The sequence below is a fragment of the Tupaia chinensis genome, unplaced genomic scaffold (assembly GCF_000334495.1).
Source record: "Tupaia chinensis unplaced genomic scaffold, TupChi_1.0 Scaffold138854_1, whole genome shotgun sequence".
NCBI classification, from domain to species: Eukaryota; Metazoa; Chordata; class Mammalia; order Scandentia; family Tupaiidae; genus Tupaia; species Tupaia belangeri.
The window spans coordinates 950,321-965,547 of NW_006198747.1; the positions used below are offsets into that span (position 1 = coordinate 950,321).

The 15,227-nt window shown below is 39.7% G+C and overlaps 1 protein-coding gene across 4 annotated transcripts in view; it reads left to right on the forward strand.

Moving 5' to 3' along the window:
• The window catches only part of SYBU (syntabulin), an 80,492-nt gene that overhangs the window by 27,858 nt on the left and 37,407 nt on the right, over nt 1-15,227 (forward strand). Inside the window, exon 1 of one of the 4 annotated variants that reach the window (XM_006161695.3) lies at nt 14,128-14,277. The exons of the other annotated variants lie outside the window; for them this stretch is intronic. Coding sequence (XP_006161757.1) covers nt 14,250-14,277 — 28 coding nt within the window. The 5' untranslated portion in view covers nt 14,128-14,249. Of the gene's footprint in view, nt 1-14,127; nt 14,278-15,227 lie in introns of those variants that run through there. 4 annotated transcript variants of the gene reach the window in all.

Here is a 15,227-nt window from a genome sequence, read left to right on the forward strand (position 1 = left end):
TCATGATGAATTTGATAATAGTCCTTTGCTTTAGAATAATATGAAAAATAATTGGAATGATACAAAATGGGGAATAAAGACAAGATAAAAAAGAAAAAGATGGGGTTCATACTGAAGATGTTGGGTATCCTCAATATTTAATAGACAGGAGTTCAAGAATACCTGTGATTAGAGCCAAGAAATAAAACCATTACCTTGCATACCTAAAGACCAGAACTGTTCCCTTCCGTCCCATGCTTAAGTATCTTTTAAAATTTTGTGTTATATTCACATACCAGAAAATTCACCCTTTAAAAGTTTACCATTTCACTGTTTTTCAGTCTATTCAAAGTGTTGTGCAAATATCACCATGATCTAATTTCCAAAATTTATCACCTCCTAAAAGAAACCCCATACCCATTAGCAGTCACTGTCTACTCCCCGCTCTCCCCTGGTCCCTGGAAACCACTAACTGGCTTTCTGCCTTTATGTATTTGCCTCTTCTGGACATCTCTTACAAATGGAATCGTACAAGATGTGATCTTTTGTGTTTGACCTTTCACTTAGAATAATGTTTTCAAGTTTCATCAGTGTGGTATATATCAATACGTGCTTCCTTGTGGCCAATTCCATTTTGTAACATTCCATTGATGTTTTAAAATAGACTTTATTTTTTGAGCAATTTTAGGTTTACAGAAAAATTGACCGAAAAGCATAGAGAGTCCCCACATAACCCATTACGACTGCCATCTCCAGCCTCCCCTGTTATTTGCAGCTTGCCTTGGTGCGGTGATATGCCACATTTTGTTTATCCATTCATCAGTTGATGGATACTTGGGCTGTTTCCACTCTGCACTATTGTGAATAATGGTGCTTTGAACATTTATATACATGTTTTTGTGTGAATGTGTTTTCAGTTCCCCTGTGAAAAACAGCCAATTTCTCCAAATTCTCCTTAACACTAAGTGTTGTCTGTCTTTCTGAGTATAGCCAGTCTAGTGAGCAGGAAATGGAGTCCCACTGTAGTTTTCCTTTCCATTTTTTTGGTAGCTAGCTGATGGCAATGAGTGACTTTTCATGGACTATTTGTGTATCTTCTCTGGAGAAATATCCTCAATTTTCTTTTACCTGGGAGTAACCACCACTGAAATGTGCTTCTCTAACATTTGAGGTGTAAGTGTAAGAGCAAGAGCCCTGTTGGGACCAGCAGATGGTGTAATGGTTATGTCTCTGGACTCCTACATGACTAACCGTGATTCGAGGTCCAAACCCAGAGGTTTGAATTTCACGCTGGGCATGTGTGTGTCCATGCCCAAAATCCCAAGAGGAGAATGGGGGAGAATGAATCGTGGTGTGGCTATCTCCCTGGGGAGTGATTTCTTGCTTTCCGTCTCTGTTTCTCTCTCTCTCTCCCTCAGCAAGCATACGTACCCTCTAGGTAAACAAATAAACAAATTAAGAAACAAAAACAAAAACTCTCTCTTAAAAAAAAGGCAGGAGCCCTGCCATCCTCTTTTGGTATATATTTCTAGCATACAAGCTCTGGTGTGAATTAGGGGATCTGTTGATAATAACAAAGGTAGGCTATGGGATTGAGAAGATAAAATAATGCAGGAAATAATGTCAAAAAAAAAAAACCAGCAGATTTTGTTGTAAAACTACAGTAGGATTTTAATACATCCTGAAATTATTCCATTTTATTATCTCCATACCCCCTAACTCTTTTGCTGGCTAATTCCCAACACATTTTATGATGATGATAATACAAGGAAACAGTGAAAATAGGAGAAAAGTACCAAGAATAAAGTTCAAATGAGAGCTAAGGTTATCATCATCCTTACTTGTTTCAATACTCATAATAAGAATACTCACATATTTTTTTAAAGAATTATTTATTTAACTTTATTTAATCATTCATTTAGTTTTAATTTGGCCAGACACACACACACACACACACACACACACACACACATTGATGGATACTTGGGCTGTTTCCACTCTGCACTATTGTGAATAATGGTGCTTTGAACATTTATATACATGTTTTTGTGTGAATGTGTTTTCAGTTCCCCTGTGAAAAACAGCCAATTTCTCCAAATTCTCCTTAACACTAAGTGTTGTCTGTCTTTCTGAGTATAGCCAGTCTAGTGAGCAGGAAATGGAGTCCCACTGTAGTTTTCCTTTCCATTTTTTTGGTAGCTAGCTGATGGCAATGAGTGACTTTTCATGGACTATTTGTGTATCTTCTCTGGAGAAATATCCTCAATTTTCTTTTACCTGGGAGTAACCACCACTGAAATGTGCTTCTCTAACATTTGAGGTGTAAGTGTAAGAGCAAGAGCCCTGTTGGGACCAGCAGATGGTGTAATGGTTATGTCTCTGGACTCCTACATGACTAACCGTGATTCGAGGTCCAAACCCAGAGGTTTGAATTTCACGCTGGGCATGTGTGTGTCCATGCCCAAAATCCCAAGAGGAGAATGGGGGAGAATGAATCGTGGTGTGGCTATCTCCCTGGGGAGTGATTTCTTGCTTTCCGTCTCTGTTTCTCTCTCTCTCTCCCTCAGCAAGCATACGTACCCTCTAGGTAAACAAATAAACAAATTAAGAAACAAAAACAAAAACTCTCTCTTAAAAAAAAGGCAGGAGCCCTGCCATCCTCTTTTGGTATATATTTCTAGCATACAAGCTCTGGTGTGAATTAGGGGATCTGTTGATAATAACAAAGGTAGGCTATGGGATTGAGAAGATAAAATAATGCAGGAAATAATGTCAAAAAAAAAAAAAACCAGCAGATTTTGTTGTAGAACTACAGTAGGATTTTAATACATCCTGAAATTATTCCATTTTATTATCTCCATACCCCCTAACTCTTTTGCTGGCTAATTCCCAACACATTTTATGATGATGATAATACAAGGAAACAGTGAAAATAGGAGAAAAGTACCAAGAATAAAGTTCAAATGAGAGCTAAGGTTATCATCATCCTTACTTGTTTCAATACTCATAATAAGAATACTCACATATTTTTTTAAAGAATTATTTATTTAACTTTATTTAATCATTCATTTAGTTTTAATTTGGCCAGACACACACACACACACACACACACACACACACACACACACAGAGAGAGAGAGAGAGAGAGAGAGAGAGAGTGTGAGAAAGCAAGCCACCAGGTCTGGAACTCGAACCATGGTCAGCCATTTGGGAGTGTCCAGCATCTTAACCACCACACCATCCTCTGGTCCCCAATAATCATATATTATTCATTATTTACTTAGAATTCTGTGTGCTTCTACAGAATTCATACTGAGCATGTTCCTCATCCTTCAGAAGGTTCTGACTTGCTAAAGGTCCGTATTTCAGAAAAATGTCCACATACACATAAGAGCATGTACTCTTTCAGAGAGCTTGTGGATAGCCTTTATTAAGATTTATGAATTTCTGGGACAGCCCTATAGCCTAGTGGTTAGGGGAGCTGGATTCCATGTGGCCAAGTGAGGTTTGAATCCCAGGTTTGGCAGCTTGAGAAACACACTAGGTCCATGTACATGCATGCTCCAAATCCTGGCAGAATGGAGAAACGGAAGAGAAGGGATCATGGGGTGACTATGCCCTGTTGGAGGGTGCGTCCCCCCCCTCTCTCTCTCTTCCTCCCTCTCTGGTGAGCACATATACCCTCTAGCAATTACAGAAAAGATTTATGAATTATAGTTTATGTCCCTCACCCTTAGACAAAGCCTAAAACCACTTTTGTTAACCGCTTCTGGTTTAATTGCTTAAAGGCATAAATATCACCTAAGCAGCCTTGACCTGGTGGGTCTTTTTATTTCATCATATTTATCAGAGGTTACAGGACCCTTAATGTTTATTGCTTAGTTGCCTAAAACTCCTAATGTCATTCCTGAAAAATTTGCTACACGCTTTTGAATGAGAACCGGTTCTGCACGGTAAGCACTTCGTATTTGAGGAAAGTCTGCAGTGTGACCTATAGTTCTCTGAACTTTCAGTGGAATAAACCTGTCAGTCTCATGCATACGAAGAGAGGACTTTCCAGAAGCAAGGCCCCTGAATGACTCTAAAATGTTTAAAACACAGAGACGTGATGTGTTAAACCACAAGAAGACAATGATGTCGGGTGCAAGGTTCTGCCTCCGCTAGAGCCCCGAGTGACCATCTCTCCTCCGCTACAGCTGACCTGCAGCTCTTGGTGCATGCTCTACTTTTTAAAAATAAACTGACTCATTAAAACCAGTGTCTATTTATTAAAATAGCAAGCAATTAGTGTCTCTAACAGGGATGCTCAGGGGCTTCTTACCAGTAAGTAACAGAAGCCCATTTAATTTTAGACCTGTTGTTCTAGATTCTGGAGTGCTGCTGTTGACCTCAGAAAGAAGTTATTGAACTGCCCTTTCAGTCACCAGGATTTAGGGCCACCAGGTGGCATAGCAGTTCAGGCACTAGACTCCCCTGTGATTACCACAGTTCAAGTCCCAGACCCGGTGATTGAAACTCATACCAGTAGTCTGTGCTTGAATGCCCAAAATCCTGAGAGGAGATGGGAGGAGAAGGGATTGCAGCATGGCCATCTGCCCCCTCCTTCCCCGAAAGGGTGATTCTCACTTTCTCTCTCTCTCTCTGTCTCTGTCTCTCCAGTGAGCACATGTGCCTATAATCTCTCAAAAAGAAAAAAGAAAGGTAGAGTTAATAATGTTCACTGAGTGGATGATGCGGAAGGGGAAGGGAAATGTGTCATAGGATGCTGGGAAGGACTTGGAAAGGTGGGCTGAGCAAGCTGCACGGGGCCAACAGGGCCTGTGGTACACACAGCAGGAAAGCCCTTCCTGCTCTGGGCAGGAATCAGGCTGGAAACTTCGTGGAGGCACTGAGCCTTCTGTCAGTTTGGCTTCTATCACTTCATATCTATGTAGAGTTAATTAAAAATTGCCACCAAAGAGTAAGCCAGTCCTGCAGTTCAGTCGAAAGTGGCTTTGTATTTTCATGTTTCTTCTTTATCTATAATTCACCAGAATATTTGAGACCGAATCTCCAGACCCTAATATTGTGTCCGTCATGAAGTTGATGTCCAATAAATACTTAGATGGAAAATAGAGTACATCCTTTGTGGAAGGGATTATGTTTCATGAGGCATAGATGACCTTGACATCATCCTTGCTTTTGGGGAGCTTGTAATTTAAATCAGAATATTGTATGATAAATCTGGACTATAATATAGATTAAAAGAAAAGGAATGAAGGTCTTCCCATTTGGAAGTTTTGGAGGAATCTGAGTGGTAACATTTTTCTTCTCCCAGGTGCTCCTCCTATATTTAGCTTGCAGTCGGTTTCCTGGTGGGACTATTTTTACCCAGAAATGAAAGACATAACTGGATTACTCAACCAATATGTTCAATGACATTTCTGGGCCTCCTTTAATGCTAGATTTACTATTCTACGTGGAGAGTAATTTTTTTTAAATAAGTATTTTATTTAACTTTATTTATTTTTAAATATTTGACCAAAAGACAGTGTGAGAGAGAGTGAGAAAGCAAGTCACCAAGTCTGGGCCTAGAGCCCTGGTCAGCCACGTGGGAGTATAGGGCCCTTAACCACCAGGCCACCTGCCGGGGCCCCCTTGCTGAGTATTTTAACCCAAAGAAGAAAAAGACCCAGTGTCATTGTTTTACAAATAAGAGTACTTAAATCTTTTGTCCACAGGGCTATTCTGAAAGATAGGGAAACAATTACACAAATTAAACAAATAATTAGAAAACTTGAAAGGTGAAAAACCACCAGAAAACTACCAGAGATGATTAAGGGGGAAGGTAAGCTCAAACTACAGTTAGGATACCATAATTTAAAAGAAATTCACAATTAGAAACTGAAATGTTGAAAACTGCATTTGAAAGATGTTTTCACATCTCATTAGCATTCTTACTAAGTTAGTATTTCCTGGTCATCAGACACCACCCAAGCGATTAAAATTGGAGACCTATCCAAGCTGAACTACAATAACCTCACAACAATAGCAGAGGATTGTTTACTTAAAAAAAAAAAAGCATTTCCCACATTCGGAGGCATTTGCTAGAAAACTCAGGAGGCACCAGCTAGGTTAGTGATTAATGGACGCTGGTTTCCTTCATAGAGGCTCTTTCACACACAGTGATAGCAACAGATGTTTCTGTTCTTATCACAAGCATCCTTCTCACTTCAAAGTTAGTTCTGTGAAATAAGGTAACAGCTAGACAACTTGCCACGAGTAGGCCATTCTTATCATTTGAGCTACCCAGAGTATTTATTTTTAAATATTTGACCAAAAGACAGTGTGAGAGAGAGTGAGAAAGCAAGTCACCAAGTCTGGGCCTAGAGCCCTGGTCAGCCACGTGGGAGTATAGGGCCCTTAACCACCAGGCCACCTGCCGGGGCCCCCTTGCTGAGTATTTTAACCCAAAGAAGAAAAAGACCCAGTGTCATTGTTTTACAAATAAGAGTACTTAAATCTTTTGTCCACAGGGCTATTCTGAAAGATAGGGAAACAATTACACAAATTAAACAAATAATTAGAAAACTTGAAAGGTGAAAAACCACCAGAAAACTACCAGAGATGATTAAGGGGGAAGGTAAGCTCAAACTACAGTTAGGATACCATAATTTAAAAGAAATTCACAATTAGAAACTGAAATGTTGAAAACTGCATTTGAAAGATGTTTTCACATCTCATTAGCATTCTTACTAAGTTAGTATTTCCTGGTCATCAGACACCACCCAAGCGATTAAAATTGGAGACCTATCCAAGCTGAACTACAATAACCTCACAACAATAGCAGAGGATTGTTTACTTAAAAAAAAAAAAAGCATTTCCCACATTCGGAGGCATTTGCTAGAAAACTCAGGAGGCACCAGCTAGGTTAGTGATTAATGGACGCTGGTTTCCTTCATAGAGGCTCTTTCACACACAGTGATAGCAACAGATGTTTCTGTTCTTATCACAAGCATCCTTCTCACTTCAAAGTTAGTTCTGTGAAATAAGGTAACAGCTAGACAACTTGCCACGAGTAGGCCATTCTTATCATTTGAGCTACCCAGAGGAGTGGAGAGAGCTTCGACTTGGCACAGCTTCTCCCAGGTTACCCAACACGTCCTGTCTTGGGAAAGAAAACTGTGTGTGTTGTTGGCATCAGCGGGGAGATCCTTTCTAACCCTCAGAGTCTAGATCCCCACAGAGTAGGCTCAAATCTTCATACTGCTTTACATCTGTGTCATCTTCAGCTACTTGTTAACTTCTTCAAATGTTCTGTTCTGCATCTGTAAAATGGATAGTTGAAAAGATGGAATAGATTAGCGAATATAAAATGCTTAGTGTGCTCTCTGGCACAAAGTAATTCCTCACTAAATGTTACTGATGGTCATTTGTAGTTCTTAAAATTGATGTCACAGGGGCCAGCCGGTGGCATAGTGGTTAAGGCACTGGATTCCCACATGGAGGAAAAGGGATTGCTGGGAGGCCATCTCCCTTGAGGGGTGATTTCTCGCTTTCTGTCTCTGTCTCTGTCTCTCTGGCAAGCACACACACCCTATAGCAAAAGTCTCTCTTAAGAAAAAAATGAATGTCACAGATTCCACGTACTGTATTTACAGGAAAACGAGTTTAAAACCTTACACTAGAGTTTATATTTATTTGAAACAAAATTCTAGCATATCATGTTATCTTGGTTCATGTAAAACAGGAGGAATACTTGGTATAGGAGGACATTCTGGTAGAAGTATGAATTCATGGCTGACGGCTTGATGACAAGGAGAGACCAGAAAACGTGAAAGAGCAGACAGGAGATCACTAAAAAGCCTAGTGACCTTGCATGTGTCTTAGGCCAGTACCAGCTTTAAGTACACTTCGTGCAGTAACTGATGTGAGAGCAGACTGAATCGTTGTGATGAGAAAGTTGGCAGAGAACGATGTGTACGAAGGCAGAAGAAATGTTTTAAGCATTTAAAAAATATATCCATAGGGTGGAAAAAAGTAAGATTTTACAGTTAAAAGGAAATGGAAGCTTTCTTTGCATTCTTTGGAAAAATGTTATTTTTCTATTGGGTTGTTGGAAAAGCTATGACATATATTACATAGAAAAACATAGAAAAAAGTACATCATGACTTTTTTGACAATCCAGTAATAGGTTACCAGTTATAAACTATAGTCTAGCAGCAAGTAATAGGGTGTAATTTAGTTCTCATACTGAAAGCTCTGTGAAAATATTTAGAAGAATATATCAGGTGTTATAGGCTTGCATAACACTCTGAAACTTGATTATTATTATTATTTTTAGTTTATTGTTATTGAGCACTGACTATTCCAGGCAAAATCCGTGCACTTAACTCATTAATCTTAATGTCAGTATGAAAAAGTGATCTTTTATTATTACAGATAAAGAAACTGAGAACAAATGGTTAAGTAACTTCTTCAAGGTCACAAAGCTTGGAAATAAATTTTAAATCAGGTAGTCTTGTTCCTAACTCTTAACCACTGTGATCATTGTAAAAATCAGCCTTCAGAAAAGTAAGTTTAATTGCACTATGAAATTATGACAATCAAGAAAGATATGTTAATAGAAAATGTGAGTTTATTTTCTGTAATTTTTCTAGTGCCCTTGAAATTCTTATTAATTCTTCTATATTAATTAATACAGTCCATATGTAGACTATTCTGGCTGTTTCTGATAACAAAAATCAATGAGCCTCATTATAATTTCAGTGAAATACAAAAAGTTGAACACATATGGATGTCTTCAAAAAGTTCATGAAATGTGAGTTCTATGAAAAAGACTATGCATGGATTTCCAAATATTTTGCTCCAAAATAAATTTCTACTTTATTTTTTCCATGAACTTTTTGAAGTCCCTTTGTAAAAGGCTGTTTTGATACAGATCAGTAAATATCCATGATGAGAATGAACAGCAGAGGAATGATGAAGTTTTCAGTATTTCCCACTTAATCAAGAACTAGTCCTTTCTCTACTTGTGAACATGTTTTCTGCCCTTCTTTGAATATCATGAACACTTTTTCAAAAGAAGATGATTAAACTTTGTCAGTTGCATAAGAGCTTTTGCATTTACACTGAAGCAGATCTCTGAAACTATCTTTCACCCTCTGAAATAGCATGTTCGCACAGGTTACCGCAGATCATGGTTTGTGGTAGACCATTTTGTAGTCTATCACTTCTGCCCAACAGAAAGCAAAGCAGCAAAATAAAGTTAAATGTGATGAGTGGGTTTCAATGTTTATTCTTATGGTAGGGCCACATTTTCACTTTCGTGCCTTTTTTTTCTCATTTATGTTTTGAATGACATATTCAATGGTGCTACATAACCATTTTTTTTTTTTTGGAAGAAGTTTGTGCTATAGGGCATATGCGCTCACCAGAAAGACAGAGAAAGACAGAGAGGAAGAAAGCAAAAAATCACCCAGGGGTGTCGGCCATGCCGCAATCCCTTCTCCTACATTCTCCTCTCAGGATCTTGGAGACACACTCACAAGTGCTCAGTGTGAGTTTAAGCCACTGGGTCTAGACTCGAACCATGGTTGACTACATGGGAGTCCAGCGACATAGCCATTACACCAACTGCTGGTCCCAGTTCATAACCTTTTAATGTTTTTTTTTTTCTTTAGGAATTAGTGAATTATAATCCTCTTCTTCCCAATGGTAGCCACTGTCCAAATCTGAGGCTACCAGGGTTGATTGGATGCAGTGTTCTCAGTCACTGACTTGGGAGCCTGCCAAATGCTTACTTAGTACAATAATGTGTTGAGAATAAAGTGTTATAAGTTTTCATTCCTGGAGACTTCAAAAAGTTCGTGGAAAAATGGAATTAAAGCACAGGTTTATTTGGATACAAAAAGGGACACATTCGTGTCTAGTTTTCTCATGTATTTGCCATGAACTTTCTGAGGACCCTGCATACATAGCACAAGCTCCACCACACCACACATCCACCACTGAACATAATTATCAACTGTCAGCATAACAAATAAAATTTTATGCACAAATTATAATTTATATTTTTAAGAATTATTTTATTTAACTTTATTTATTTTAATTTGACCAGAGAGGGACAGAGTGGGGGGAGGGGTGAGAAAACAAGTCACCAGCCCAGAACTCGAACAGGGTTGGCCCAGTGAGAGTTCAGTGCCCTTAACCACAATGCCACATGCTGACCCCACAACTTACAATTTATAAACCAAGAGTTGTAAATTATGGAGGCATAAGCTTAGAATGTTTGGATGTTGGCCTTTTGGCTATAAGGTATGTGTGCTTGCCAGAGAGAGACAGAGAAAGAGGGAGAGTAAGTGAGAAGTCATCCCTTGGGGGGATGGCCACAGTCTCTTCTCCATTCTGCCCTTGGGATTTTGGACATGTACACACATGTGACCAGTGTGATTTTCCAAGCTGTTGGGCCTAGAATTTGAACCACAGAGTTGGCCATGTAGGATCCAGCACTTTAACCACCACACTATCACCTGCCCCTCCTTTTTCTTTTCTTTTCTTTTCTTTTCTTTTCTTTTCTTTTCTTTTCTTTTCTTTTCTTTTCTTTTCTTTTCTTTTCTTTTCTTTTCTTTTCTTTTCTTTTCTTTTCTTTTCTTTTCTTTTCTTTTCTTTTCTTTTCTTTTCTTTTCTTTTCTTTTCTTTTCTTTTCTTTTCTTTTCTTTTCTTTTCTTTTTCCTTTCCTTTCCTTTCCTTTCCTTTCCTTTCCTTTCCTTTCCTTTCCTTTCTTTTCTTTCCTTCTTTTCTTTTCTTTTTTTCTTTCTTTCTTCTTTCTTTCATTTTTTTTTAATTGAGGAAAGTTTATTGAAGAAATATGGGACAAATATAGGCCCTGATTAAGGGGGTCTAACCAGTATGATGAAATACTTGGAATTAGAAACAAGTTGGAGCCATTCCCATATCCTGAATGAATGGGAGGAGGGTCTAATTACTCAGAACCCAGAAGGAGAGCACGCCAAGGCCGTGACACCAGGTATGAAAGAACTGTGGACTTGGGCAGGGACTGCAGCCATTGGCAGAGAAAGGGCCAGAAGTATAAATACCCTGGCCTCACCGCCAATACAATTTGTTGCATGGTATTCTGGTATGCAGTAGGGTTGTTTACGAAAAGGTATCTGTTGAACAATGTAGTATGCTTACCTGGGTAATTCAGCGAGTGAGTTCTTCAACCACCAAAGCCTGTATCTCATAGTAGCCAAGGGGCATCGGTAAGCTCTGTGAATGAGGCAACACTTCAGAAACGGGCTTGCGTTCTAAACTGCACAGACCAGGATCTTTGGAACATTGCAAGAAGGTGAGAGAGCTGTGTAAGAGTCTAAAAGAAAGGGAGCCTTCACTTCATGTCATAGTTGAGAAGTTTCTACTAAACTGAGATCGAATCCTGGTTGACCATTTACTAGTTTTCATTTATTCATTCAACAATTATTTCTTAAAGTGTTTACTCTGTGCTGGCACGATTGCTCCAGGCATGAAAGTCAGAAGACTGAAAAATGGACCAGATGCCTCTTCTCACGAAGGCTTCATTTAATGTGGGAGATGACTGATACGTAAGCGTGCAAGATGAGTTCAGATAGTGACAAGTAGAACACGGTAATAGGATAGAGTGGGGGATGGGTAGTAGTGTCTGGAAGGTGACATCTGAGCTGAGAACGTAGCTGTATTTCTTCTATCTTGGGGAGGCACAGACAGTGGGCAGAGCAGTGAGTTAGGAAGGGAAAAGGTGGTCATCGCAGATGAGGGCTGGATTAATAGGAGACCCTTGGAGGGTTTGAATGATCTGATTTATGTGTTTGAAATCCCTTTTACACTTCTGTGGCACTTGGATTCTCAGGACATGAAACTGGAAGGCGAAACTAAACTGCTTCGCCTAGTGTGGAGGTGGTAGAAAGAGAACCAGCCTAGGGACACAGCATACATGACAAATGGAAGGCCTCTTCATTTTCCTAATGGGATTGTAAAATATTTTGCCATCTCCAGTAAACCTTTAGAGTTATGAATTAAGTAGTCAATATCCAATGTTTTAAGATGTCTTTAAATTATTTTATTTTATTTATTGCTTCCATGAATAAAAGAGGCAGAGGGACCAGCAGTTAGTGTAATGGCTATATCGCTGGACTCCCACGTAGTCGACCACGGTTTGCGTCCCGGACCCGGTGGCTTAAAACTCACGCCGGGCACGTGTGCGTGCGTGCCCAAGATCCCGAGAGGAGAATGGAGGAGAAGGGATTGCGGCGTAACCATCTCCCCTGCGGGGTGATTTCTCGCTTTCTGTCTCTCTGTCTCTCTCTGTCTGTCTGGCGAGCGCACGCGCCCTATAGCAAAAACCTCTCCAAAAAAACCAAAAAGAGGCAGAGAGAGAGAAAGGAGGGGTCCTTTTATCAGGGCCTTCATGCCACACACAACCCACCCCCAGTCTCAGCCAGCCTGGATCTTTGGCACACATGTGCACTTTTGACACATCAGGGACACTGAGGCTTGAAGTAAGGACCTTCCCCTGTGTATACCATTTGGCAATTAAAACAGTGATTTTTAAGAAAATAGAGAAATCATATCATAGGAAAAATTATGAAATCTGTTTTTGAATTTATTTGTTTCATTTATTTTAAACAATCCCATCAGTTGACCTTTGAAGGAAGTCCCAACTAGCACAGACTGAGGCCAATTCAGAATGATGTGCCTTTTTCAAATGGCACTTTCTGTTCAAGAAGATCATTATGAGAGACTCCCTATAAGAGGCTTTGGGAAGTCTCTGGTACAAGAGACTTCTTTTTTAAGAAGTAACAGTAGGAGGAAGGGTACCTTACTTTGTATTTAGACATTGGTAGGGTGGACTAGCTCGCCTGCAGAGGATTGGGTGAAGGAGAGTTATGGGAGGGGGAGTTTATTTTGTAATGGTAGGAAATGCTGTTTTTTCCTTTATCTTTACCAGGGAGGTATAATGAATCTTTTGCCTTTTCACATTGCTGTGAGAATCATGAAAGGTCTTAGATATGTAAAGGAGTGTACGCATCACATGAGTACTACCCAGCACTGATAGGCAAACATGCATATTCTGTTAGCAAAAATCAGGGACAGCATTTGGCAGGAGGCTGTGCTCCAGGTGACAAGACATGTGGGTCTGGCATATAGTATTGCTCAATAAATGATCACTTTCACAATTGTTATAAAACTAGTAATGAAGAAAGTTTACAGATAGCATGATTTTAAGGCATTTGAATGTCCACTTCCCCCTCATCTGCATTGATCCTATTTTATCACAGATGCTTCCTTAGTAAAAATTATTCTGATAGCATGGAGGTCTTTTATGGAAGCTTAGTGAATGTGTTCACAGGGCTAGCAGGTGGCATAGTGGTTAAGGCCCTAGACTCCCACATAGCTTCGAGTCCTGGACCCGGTGACTTGAAACTCATGCCAGGGTCATGTGGGTGCATGCCCAAAATCTCAAGAGGAGAATGGAGAGGGAATTGGGGAGTGGCATCACCCTCAGGGAGGAGTATTTCTCACTTTCTGTGTGTCTGCCTTTCTCTTTGGCAAGCACACATGCCCTAAAAGCAAAAATATCTCACAAATAAATAAATATAAACAAATGTGTTTACTCTGAGCAAGCTCCTATTTGGAAGGAATGTGCCTACAGTTGTGCCAAATAGCTCTAGACTTTATTCTCTCCCTTTAGAACAGACAGCCTGCTCTGTTCCTCTCTTCCACGCAGCACTGTGAAGTGACTTGCATATTTAAATAGCTAGAATTCATGGAGTACATCAAGCGTTTTTCTCAAAATGTCACATGCTTGCCATTGACAAGGGATGCATGGGAGTCATTTCTTGCTTTCCCATCAGGATATTATAATCAATGTGGAAAGATTCTACATCTTACTCCAATGGTGTGGGAAGGATTAGCTTGACTGTTGTGTAGGCATTTACTTCTATTTGACGATTTGTATTTCTTCAAATGCTTTGTGTCCATTCATGAGAGCAATGGTTTCATTTGAAATGCTGCAGTCGCCAGGGAGAAGGCCTGGTGCTCTTTCCTGATAGGCTGGCTTTCCCTCTGCCTCCTGTTGCTATGGTGCCCAGCAGAGTAACTTCCTTGCCCTGCACATGCAGGAGGCTCGGTCTCCATGGATACCCCACTCTGAGACTGTATTCTACTGAGAGATGAGCTGCACACACTGTAATTCTGCAAAAGACATACTCCAGACTGTGGTGGGAGGCTGTTTGCAGAGACAGTGTTTGCCATGAAAGTCTACGGAGCTTACCTTCCAAGTGAGTAGTATTAGTCACAGTAAGTAAATAATTGGATCACAGAGGATATGGGGTGTGTGTGTGTGTGTGTGTGTGTGTGTGTGTGTGAAGTTAGTTGTGGTAAGCTAAACAGTGTAAACTGAAAACAAATTTTCAACTCTGCCTTTTAGACATTCTGAATGTAGAGTCTATACCTAAACTTATCAAAATACACCCTTACTATTTTTAGATAGCCCTTGTCATTTGTGGGTCAATTTTTGTGATTTAATACCAACACAAGAAGAAGAAAAGATTGATCCTAGAAGACTATATTTGAGTATTGCACTTGTTAATGCAAAACCTGGCTTTGCCAGTGCTGTGCTGTGGGAATGGAGGAGCACAGCCACAATTAATGCTAATTGGCGCTGCACATAGTTTGCAAAGGGCCTCTGTGTAGGCCAAGACGCCATGGAGTTATTATCTAGAGAGTGCGCCTGCTCTTGTGATTAGGAGAGGAATGCTCATGCGTGCCAGCTCGCCATGAAAATAATTCCGACCACAGCTCTCTGACTAGTTTTAATTTACTTTTCTCATGTGGCATCCAGTAGAAATTCTAAAACTCTTCATATTGGCGGAATTGGGTCATGGAAGATTCTTATTTTTATTAACCAATTTGATGGAACACTTCCTCTTTACTGTACATTCCAAGAGCATAAGGGTTGGGTGTACAATGCCGTAAAACACATGAATCATCTTAAAGCGTTCCTCGTTTGCTGGACAAACGGGGAATGCCTATGGTGTTAAAATTAATTAGTAGAAACGAAAGGGAGGCTATACATATGGTAACTCTAACTCTAGTTCAGTAACTTTACAATTACATGAAGTTAAGATTTTTGGACTGCCACACTAGAAAGCTGGCATTAGTAGCTCCTGTTTTTTTTTTTTTTTTTTTTTTTTTTTTTTATAACTGAATTTCTTCTTTTTGTACACGA